Here is an 11,125-nt window from a genome sequence, read left to right as displayed (position 1 = left end):
TTACTACATTAGGAAAATCACTACAGACACTCAAACAACATGCAAAGTGAAAAAGTTCCTTTACGTCACTCAAGGGTAGAAATTTAGAAGAAAAACCTTTCTCAATCTACTCCACTTTACAAGTCAATTTGATGTAGCCAAGGCCTAATATTGAGCAGGGTTGTAACAATACATCTTTGGTTTTCAATTGGCTTATGAAATTAATTTAGGCTCATACACTATCCCTTCATCTTTAACATCTGCCATTTTATTTGATCTTATTTGTGCTAATTTACTCAGTGAATTACTATAGTTACTAATGAGTCCTTTGTCTTACTCATATTCATTTATTATATTAATCATAACAAATTGTAATGTTTATCTTGCAGAATCATCATTGAACTCTGACTTGACATGTTCATAGCTGCCTTTGAAGTATCGTGAGATTACATTCAGGAAGTGGTTCTCGGGGCAATGTGAGAGAAATGCTTCCAGACATTTGCAAAGTGATGTAACATCCATGGCGGGACAACTGAAGGTAACATCATTGATGAAACTGTGATGTTTTAATGGTTTGTATTTGTCATGAACAATGTTTTTACTATTTGGTAAGCGAAACTGGACAGTAGCCACTTCACGTTAGCTTCTACAATCAGAGTGTTGTTGAATGAAGTGAGCTAGCTAACTTAGCTTGCTACCCTGTGGCTAGCTAGCTAACGTTAGCGTGTTCATGTAACCAGACTCTGTGAAGTGGTAAGCTAGTTAACTGTTGCTGAATCCTGAATGACTAGACAGACTCAGGCATGCTGAAGTATACCCACTGGATTCTGGATCACTCTCTGTCATCTAGTAATAGAAAAATAATTGAAACACCCCTCAGTTCACCTGTGCTTCAACAACAGTATGCATCATATTTCAGTTTATTCCCATCACATTGTTTTATTTTTCTTTGCAGCGTCTGGAGGACGCAGTGAAGATCATAGGGTCCGGCAGCATCCTGTTTGTCTCCTACCTCACTGCTGTGGGAGATGAGCGCTTCTACACCAACCAGCTCATGCCCTTGTTGCAGAGGATTGTGGGAGCAGAGACAGCCCATGTCATGGCTGTGAGGTTAATCGGCCTGGGTCTGGTGCCTCTGAACCGCTACAGGGACCCAGCATCACTGGTCAGTGTGGGAGGAGGTGTCCTCTAGTCTGGCATGCAAACAGATTTTGCTATGTTTAGTCTGGTTTAACCAGGCTAGGTTCATTCCTGTTGGGTGTTTTCACTCTCCTTGCTTACACTGAATTGCCTTTGTGCTGGTGTAAGATTAGAACGGAATGTATGCTTTGTTTGAGAACCTTCACTCCCACTGTCTCGACTCACCCTAGCTAGTCAAATCTCATTTTAAACATTTTTAGTCGAAGTTGTAACTGTTCTTTTGGTCACTGTGTACTTCCATGGAATTTAGGCAAAATTTTAACCTGGTGTTGTTACTTCTTATTCCAGGAAGTGAACGTCATGGGCCGTAAGTTCAAGAACCCCATAGGGATAGCAGCAGGATTTGACAAGCATGGGGAGGCTGTTGACGGGCTGTATAGACTAGGCTTTGGCTTCGTGGAGGTGGGGACCATCACCCCCAAACCCCAGGAGGGGAACCCCAAACCACGTGTGTTCAGACTGACCACTGACCAGGCGGTCATCAACCGGTACGGTTTTGAATGAATAAGACATGGCTACTGAACCATGGCATGGCTGACTGTCATTCATTATAGACAAATGTTTTTAGCTTGTGAATTCTGTGTCAAACGGCAGCGAACAGAGACATCACAGGTAGTTTATTTTGTCATTCTCCACTCTGTTCAAAGGGAATAAGCCTGCCACCTACACATTTCACTTTTTTTTAACATTGAGACTAGTGACAGACTACAATATGAATTCCCTTTTATCTTTGTTGTAGCACAGCTTCTTCACACTGAAATGAAGGAGCCAAATGAATGTTATCAGGGTGTTACACTGCTACCTCGTTGCGCTCGCTTTCATTCTCTGAAAAGTGCTGTGAAATGAGATGCCAAGGCACGAACATACATATTCATGAGTTGTTAGAACACACTACTTTGCGTATATGAAGGGACATTGGTTGTCAGAGAAGTTAATCCTCAGTTCAGGAAAAAGCATCCCAGATCCAAATGTAAATCCATATATTAAAGTATTTGTAAATAATTGCTATACGATAAAGAAGTGTGCATTTTGTCATGGCTGTCTATGCTTGCTTGACATTTGTTCTAAACATTTAAGAGCATACCACTGAAAGAATATCCAGAGCCATCCCATTTCTTCAGGGATGAGGGTGATACGTTTCTGTGATTTTCTTAAGTGTTTTGAATAGCAAATTTTACAGACTGACTGATGTTAACACTGCCCTAGAACAACAACAGTAGGGCTTATACAGTGAGCTCAAAGTATTGAGACAGCACCATTTAAAAAAATGTTTTGGCTCTGTACTCCAGTACTTTGGAATGATATGTCAGCTTTAATTTGAGGGAATTTTTATCCATATCGGGTGAACCGTTTAGTAATTAGAGCACTTTTTGCTCATAGTCTCCCTATTTTAGGAAACCAAACATTTTAGGAAAAATTCACTTATGTGTATTAAAGTAGTAAAAAGTTAAGTATTTAGTTCCGTATTCATATAATGCAATGACAGCATCAAGCTTGTGACTACAAATTTGTTGGATGCATTTGCTGTTTGTTTTGGTTGTGTTTCACACATTATTTTGTGCCCAACAGAAATTATGGTAAATTGTGTATTTTGTCACTTTGGCGGCACCCCCCCCCCCCCCAAATGCTAACTGCTAACCTCACCTGCTATTGTAATAGTGAGAGGTTATAATATTTGTGCGTCTTTCTCGTTCATCATTATTCATGATTCATACAGGATTGTCCGTAATTATGGTAGCATCCACATTAACTTAGAAGTGTTTACAATAACAGTGACTCAAAAATGCCACAATACATTTATTTTACATTAATTTCTTTTAAGTTTTATCTTCTCTTAAAAAATGAATAAATCCAAACCAGTTGCAAACATACACAAACTAGCAACAATTTATAGATGCACACAAACAATTTACCATTCAATTCTCTTGGGCAAAAAATAATCTGAAACAAAACCCCCAAAAAAACACCAATTGCATCCCAAAAATTTGTAGAGTAACAAGCTTGATGTAGTATTTGCGTGCTATGAGTCTGGGACCAAATACTTAACTTTTTACTACTTTAATACACATGTAAGTGAATTTGTCCCAATACTTTTGGTCCCCTAAAATGGGGGGACTATATACAAAAAGTGCTTTTTATATCAATTCAAATCCAAAACGCTGGAGTACAGAGCCAAAACAACAGAAAATGTATCACTGTCCCAATACTTTTGGAGCTCACTGTGGATGTATCCAAGTTGTTTGTCTTGTATTTAATGTAGTTAGTAAATTACAATAAGTCTTTGTATATCTCGAATCAATATGATTAATTCAATTTAGCATGTATGATATGCAGGGATGTGAGATGCTCAGACTAACAAGCCCCTTGTATAATAATATGCCCGGAGTGCTTCTTTCACTCCTCAGTGTACAACAATACAGCTTCCCAGAAGTTAAAAGTCAAGATGAGTGCATTAGATGATTAAAGGCCTCATTTCCTTATGGTGGTGTTTATTACAGTTTTACTCAACTGACTGCAATTATTTTGCCAAAAAACACATCAGGATTTCATGTATCATGTATTTTAGTAGTCAAATGAATTGAATGTGCACCCTAGAAAATCAGGGATTAACACGTACTGTATCATAATGGCATGATAAAGGAATGAATCCTAAATTGCTTATGGTTGCTTTTTTTGGCAAATGTTTAGATTTTTGTGTGTTACATGAACTTAACCTCTTGTGGGTATGTTTCAGATATGGGTTCAACAGCTGTGGTCTTGCAGCAGCACGGGAGAGACTAAAGGCAAGAGAAGGCACCCAGGTAGAGCTGACTAAAGGTACTAGAGACATAACTCATGTTTCTGTCCTGTCTGTCAGACTGATAGATGGGTTGGACAGTGAGCTGACAAGTGTCTCAGGCAACTACACTACACTATAATCCTCTGCCTGTATTTTTATATGGAGATTCCCTTTACCCTGGCTCAGAGAGGCATTCCTAATACTAATCACACTGGCAGATCAGCTAATAAACACTTACAAATGAGTCAATCCTGCCTATACTGTCTTGTATTGACAGACAAAAAGCAAACGACTGAAATGTTTTTTTCACCTTTGTATTTTTAAAACATTGCATTATATCGTTGATGAAGAGTGTTTGTTTCAAGTTTGATTGAATTCAATTTGCCATATTTCTCTAGTTTTCAGTAAAATAGAGCATTTACAACAAAATGTTCCCCACTGATTTGGATTGGGACATTAAGCCGAAATCACAAGGGGGATGTCTAAATGTTCCCCACTGATTTGGATTGGGACATTAAGCCGAAATCACAAGGGGGATGTCTAAATGTTCCCCACTGATTTGGATTGGGACATTAAGCCGAAATCACAAGGGGGATGTATAAATGTTCCCCACTGATTTGGATTGGGACATTAAGCCGAAATCACAAGGGGGATGTCTAAATGTTCCCCACTGATTTGGATTGGGACATTAAGCCGAAATCACAAGGGGGATGTCTAAATGTTCCCCACTGATTTGGATTGGGACATTAAGCCGAAATCACAAGGGGGATGTATAAATGTTCCCCACTGATTTGGATTGGGACATTAAGCCGAAATCACAAGGGGGATGTATAAATGTTCCCCACTGATTTGGATTGGGACATTAAGCCGAAATCACAAGGGGGATGTATAAATGTTCCCCACTGATTTGGATTGGGACATTAAGCCGAAATCACAAGGGGGATGTATAAATGTTCCCCACTGATTTGGATTGGGACATTAAGCCGAAATCACAAGGGGGATGTCTAAATGTTCCCCACTGATTTGGATTGGGACATTAAGCCGAAATCACAAGGGGGATGTCTAAATGTTCCCCACTGATTTGGATTGGGACATTAAGCCGAAATCACAAGGGGGATGTCTAAATGTTCCCCACTGATTTGGATTGGGACATTAAGCTGAAATCACAAGGGGGATGTCTAAATGTTCCCCACTGATTTGGATTGGGACATTAAGCTGAAATCACAAGGGGGATGTCTAAATGTTCCCCACTGATTTGGATTGGGACATTAAGCTGAAATCACAAGGGGGATGTCTAAATGTTCCCCACTGATTTGGATTGGGACATTAAGCCGAAATCACAAGGGGGATGTCCGTCAACGGCGTGAATTTGCTTGTGCGAGACTGGCAAGCATTAATTCACATAAACGACGTAACGTAAGCCAGTTATTAAGCCGTAATTGTCATGGAAAGCGGTTTATAAACAGTTGTATAGTCTCTTGAAATCTGAGTTACCTCATTCTAGGTTTTCCAGCCATAGTAGCCTAGAGACTATATGCCCAACATCAAAACAGGTAGGCCACTGTATTGCTTTCAAATAGGTCGTCTATTTGTCAGATAAACCATAGCCTACAACCCAATTGACCTTTTTAACCATACAACTTTACTTAGCGAAGTAGGGAAGAGCGTAACAATTCCTCAAATTCCCTTTGTACCAAAAACCCATTCAATCTCTGGAACAGATTTGATTCATTTAAACCAAGGCACTCGCTAACCATGCACGTTGTTTCAGCTGTATTTCAATCCAATCGGCTGTAAGCAACAACCGTGATACTGTTGTTCACGTGATATATCATTCCCGAAACCAAATCCAGTTTCTAAATGTAGAATGTCGTTGCGTTCATGCATTACTACACCGTTTTTCATAAGCACCAGCCTACATAATGTTGGCGCGCAGTTAAACTTATGAACACTAAATAGACACTTTTTAATGCGTTCACCAGCAGTCAATTATTATATATATATTTTTTACAATTTATCAGCTAATTTCACCTGCATTGCTCCGCGTCGACGCGAGAAAAATGTACTTGCTTTTAATGCCTCGATCACACCGACAGGGGTGTTGCCCAAAATGGCACGCAGTATCATCTGGATACGTGTGCAACGTTCACCTTCGCCTACCATCTCTGTCAACGCATACAGTTTGATGCATACGTTCGATATATCCAACTTATGCGCCACACAGAGCGCACTGCAACTGCCTCTGCAACTCAATGCTGCAAGGCGAACACAGCGTTCCATTGGAAATGCAGGTACTTCTGGTGTACCAAAATGCAATGACGCTGTTGGTGTTATCGAGGCGTAATTTGATGCACTAAACGCTCGTGACGCAGTCGACGCTTGCGGACAATGTATTCTCATTAATTCAGTCGCTGGCATTCTATTTATATTCTGACCTTAACCTCTCCCAGGGACTCATAACCGGAATATATCCTGTTGTCTGTGTGTTTTTAGCTGGCCTGCCCCTGGGCATCAACCTGGGAAAGAACAAGCTGTCGCAGGATGCAGCGGCAGACTACCTGGAGGGGGTGCGTACGCTGGGCCCTCTGGCTGATTACCTGGTGGTGAACGTGAGCAGCCCCAACACCCCAGGCCTCAGGGACCTGCAGGGGAAAGGGGAACTGCGACAACTGCTGTACAAGGTCAGTGGCTGGCAATTTTTGACTGGCCTAGATGTGATTTATTTATCCTTTATTTAACCAGGATGTCACACTCAGATGTGATATCATACATGTTATTTATTTTATGTTGACAGTATCGTTGGCTTTCCAGAGAGCATGTTGTTGCAACTTTTCCTTTATTGAAGTCTGGTGTTTCTGTTCAGTTCTGTTCAACTTTTATTGATATAGCCGGTGAGCTTTCATATAGATTTCTATGTCAAAAGATAATTGACTTCCCATTAGACAACATACACATCACACAAGCAAGTACAGCATAGCGCTGTTTGGATTGAACACGATTAACCTTAGGAACAACTGCTCAACTGTATTGCTCTTGTTTGGTCTCCGTGTTGTGCTGTACATTGTTAAATCTCATTGACCTGTGTGGATGTGATGGATCTTATTGATTGTGTGTCTGTGGTGGCTCGTGTGTATCCCTGTACCCTCCTGTCCCCCCCGTTCCACCTCCCCCCTCTCCCATCCAGGTGCTGAAGGAGCGTGATGCCCTACAGGGGGGGAGCAGGCCACCTGTACTGGTAAAGATTGCCCCTGACCTCAACGCCCAGGATAAGCAGGACATTGCTGATGTGGTCACAGAGGTCAGTCAGAGGCCTAGCCACACAGGGGTCAGTCAGAGGCCTAGCCACACAGGGGTCAGTCAGAGGCCTAGCCACACAGGGGTCAGTCAGAGGCCTAGCCACACAGGGGTCAGTCAGAGGCCTAGCCACACAGGGGTCAGTCAGAGGCCTAGCCACACAGGGGTCAGTCAGAGGCCTAGCCACACAGGGGTCAGTCAGAGGCCTAGCCACACAGGGGTCAGTCAGAGGCCTAGCCACACAGGGGTCAGTCAGAGGCCTAGCCACACAGGGGTCAGTCAGAGGCCTAGCCACACAGGGGTCAGTCAGAGGCCTAGCCACACAGGGGTCAGTCAGAGGCCTAGCCACACAGGGGTCAGTCAGAGGCCTAGCCACACAGGGGTCAGTGTGGTCCTGTGGGCTTCTCTATGTAGCCTACTCACCAAGCCTTAACCTACAGTATATAGCCCCCAATGACTTGGGGCTGCTTACTTTGGTCATCCGTGTTTCTCCTGTTTGCTCATCTTCCTGAGCACACTTCTCACCCCGCTCACGTAGTCGGCTTGTGTTCTGTAGCCGTCATCAGATCAGTCCTGCAGCCGTGGGTCTTAGCCAGCAGAGGACTTATGTCACCAAATTGATTTGAATGCATTAGTGTTGCCTCCTATCCACTCTCTATGTTAAGGTGACTGGAGGAGTGTTTCTGTTTTTCTGTGTTCATGTAAGGGGACAGACTCCGAATGGAAAAAGACCAATAGAAAGCACAGCAAATATTCGAAGAGTATTCGAAGAGACAGTCCAATCATTGAGAATTAAGATGAACAAATCGTAACTTATTTTTCATGATCCTTCTGTTTAAAAGTGAGTTCTGTATTCTGTTGGAGTTAGTGTAGCATCCTAATTGTTCCAGGCACACTTGAACGAATACACTCGGGCTGCGTTTAGACAGGCAGCCCAATTCTGATCTTTTTCCCACTAATTGGTCTTTTGACCAATCACATCTTTTCACATCACATCTTTTTCAGAGTTAATCTGATTGGTCAAAAGACCAATTAGTGGGGAAAAAAGGTCAGAGTTGGGCTGCCTGTCTAAAGGCAGCCTGAGTGTATTCGTTCAAGTGTGCCTGGAACAATTAGGTTTGGTATTATGGGGTAAGGTCAAATGGGTAATCATGATTTGTGTTTTAGCTTGGTGTGGATGGGCTGTTGGTCTCCAACACTACAGTATCCAGGCCTGAGACCCTACAGGACCCCCAGAGTAAAGAGGTGGGAGGGTTGAGCGGCCAGCCCATCAAGGAGCTCTCTACACGCACTGTGAGAGAGATGTACAGCTTGACAAAAGGTAGGTAGGATAAATGAAGGATCATCATAACACTGCTAATGGCTGTTGCTGCAGCTGGTACTGGCCTGATTGATTGATTGTGGGTGGTGGTGTATAGAATGTTCTCTTCATTCACCCAATATTGCTCTTTCTCATTGAAGGTAAGGTGCCAATCATTGGAGTTGGGGGTGTAGCCAGTGGACAAGATGCCCTGGACAAGATCTGTGCTGGAGCCTCATTGGTCCAGTTGTACACCTCTTTAACCTATCAAGGTCCACCAGTTGTCACCAAAATCAAAAGGGAACTAGAACAGCTTTTAAAGTAAGTGTGAACTTACATGTGTTTTTTTTTTTTACTTCGTGACTTAATGTGGTTTCATTTAGTCAAATTGCTTGTATTTGTAGTATTCTGACCGTATCCTATGTTTTACAGAGAACAAGGATTTGCAAGCATATCAGATGCTGTTGGAGCTGACCATAGAGGAGCAGAGGGGAGATTTCAACAACAGTCTAGAGAGGGACAATGATCAAGGCTCTGAGTGTCAATATCAGTCGGTTCTACAGGTTAGACTGACTACAATATAGACTGATGCCTTTGTCAGTTTCCTGCCTTTAATTGAAGTCTATAGTACATGAAGTGGTTTGCCTGGTCAATTCATGTAACGCCTGGCTAGAATGATATCTGTGCGCACAAATATTACAGCAGTATTGGGAACCTGCCCCATTTCACGGTTCTTACTGTATCTGTTGGTTATTAGGCGACGTAACCGTAAGAATGGTTAAGTGCTAAATGACACCAAAGTGCTAACAGTATTTTGACACTAGCAGTCACATTGTCATGTGTAATGTATGTAAAAAGAAAATCTTTTTTTTTTTTAATTATGTAAATATAATGTGTGTTCTATTCAGAAATACTGTGTGCTGCTATTTATAGAACTATGTGACTATAGAAATTGAACATTTGTTCACAAATAGCTTCCATTCAAAGTGCTTAACTGCACGTCCCTTGTAAATCGCTGAACTGCTACCCACATAATGGAGACCTCATCTGAAGTTAGTGCTGATCACCTAGCAATGAGCAGAATGACAATTACCATTTAGCCTTGCAGCAGTAGTCAGTTAACCACTGAGGAAATATAACAGCTTTGACATTTTAAAGAAAGGGCAATGGCACAATTACTTGCCAAATGTCAGCAGGCTTTAAATACACATGATCCCACTGTAAGATGGTAAAACCTGCCTTAACTCTCAGCAGTATAGCAGACGGATGAGAAGTGTACCAGAATAAGAGGTCAGTGACAGAGAGCCAAGTCCAAGAGGATGCACTGATGGTTCTCTGTCCTATTTCTGACCTGTTACATAGATTGAATTCAATTGTAATGCCTCCTGTTACGAGTGTAATGTCAAGGGGTTACTCAATGTATGTTAAGTCGTGTACATTAAACTGTATAGTTGAGCTATTTGAGAAACATGAACCTTCGAGCACACGCCTCAGGCAAGAATAAATGTCCATTTTAAATTCTTATGTCTTTACTGTCCATATCTTATTTTGGTATTCCACGCTCAATGTGCATGTTTTTGGGTGGCACGGGAAATGCTGTCATTGGTCATCAAAGTCCCGGTCGATCTTATTGAGGCTCTATCGGAACCTGTTATTCTCAGAGCCTGGCTTGTACTTCTTCTCCCCCAGTTGACTTCTTTAGAGGTTGTCCGTTTCATGGGCCTTGTATAAGCCCTGTACGGCATTATAGCTCTCTTTCATTAGAGGTTACTCACTCACCAACCCCTGAGCAAATGTTTCTGCCAGAGTTTGTTCATTGTACATATATTTTTCTGTGTCAGAATAACCTTTCACCACTACTCTCATAAGTGGGTTCGATACATTCCTAGGGTAAAGAAGGTACTGCTCTTAATGTTGAGTCCTTCCTAAGGGGTCATGAGAATTCAAGCAGGCACGGTGCTCGTGATTCGATATCAGCCTGGCTTAACTCAGAGGCACTGTACTGTAGCATTGTGGGTAAATAAATGTTATTCTTAGTGTGCTCACACACTAACACATTTCCTGGAGGGTCTCCCTGGCTCCTGATTCCCTGACTCCGGGGGTCCTGCTGCCGATCTATTGGCCACTGCCTCTGATCTCAGAATACATGTAGGTCAGAATGTACCAGCTGTGGAGGGATCCTTCTCTTCCTCCTGAGGATCCAGTCCAGACAGACAAAGACTTACTCCCCAAAAGCTGGATTTGTCAGAAAAGGAGTGTGTTGACAGAGAAGACTGGCATCTAAACAAAACAGACCCATCTGACAATCTGAGCAGAGACCACTTGTCAGAGATAGTTCATAGATGATTCTCTAAACACCATTCCTATTTAGATCCAGTGCACATCATCTTAGAGTCATACAGATCTGGTCAAATACACACAAAACATGACATAGACTGAGGTGAAAGCTACGATCCCTTATTGATGTCACTTGCTAAATTCACTTTAATCTGTGTAGTTGAAGGGGAGGAGACAGGTTAAAGAAGGATTTTTAAGCATTAAAACAATGTTGCTGGGTTTTTCCACACTCAGCA

The 11,125-nt window shown here is 42.1% G+C and overlaps 1 protein-coding gene across 5 annotated transcripts; it reads left to right on the top strand.

The window, feature by feature from the left end:
* The first annotated feature begins 378 nt into the window (after positions 1-378).
* On the top strand, positions 379-10,074 carry dhodh (dihydroorotate dehydrogenase). Of its 5 annotated transcripts, none has more exons than XM_071401459.1 (9): positions 379-517; positions 935-1,144; positions 1,468-1,667; positions 3,914-3,996; positions 6,452-6,639; positions 7,143-7,193; positions 8,420-8,573; positions 8,714-8,873; positions 8,985-10,074. In XM_071401459.1, the coding sequence occupies exons 1-9, from the start codon at positions 500-502 to the stop codon at positions 9,076-9,078; spliced, it is 1,158 nt and encodes a 385-aa protein (XP_071257560.1). In that variant the 5' UTR covers positions 379-499; the 3' UTR covers positions 9,079-10,074. The 5 variants fall into 5 exon arrangements, with proteins under 5 accessions (XP_071257560.1, XP_071257555.1, XP_071257556.1 ...); XM_071401454.1 differs by having other exon boundaries at positions 7,143-7,256; XM_071401455.1 differs by having other exon boundaries at positions 423-517; positions 944-1,144; positions 7,143-7,256.
* Positions 10,075-11,125: the final 1,051 nt, after the last annotated feature.

Source organism: Salvelinus alpinus, chromosome 5 (assembly GCF_045679555.1).
Source record: "Salvelinus alpinus chromosome 5, SLU_Salpinus.1, whole genome shotgun sequence".
Taxonomy (NCBI): Eukaryota; Metazoa; Chordata; class Actinopteri; order Salmoniformes; family Salmonidae; genus Salvelinus; species Salvelinus alpinus.
Note: the sequence above shows the minus strand (reverse complement) of the source record. Positions and strands in the feature narration are given on the sequence as shown.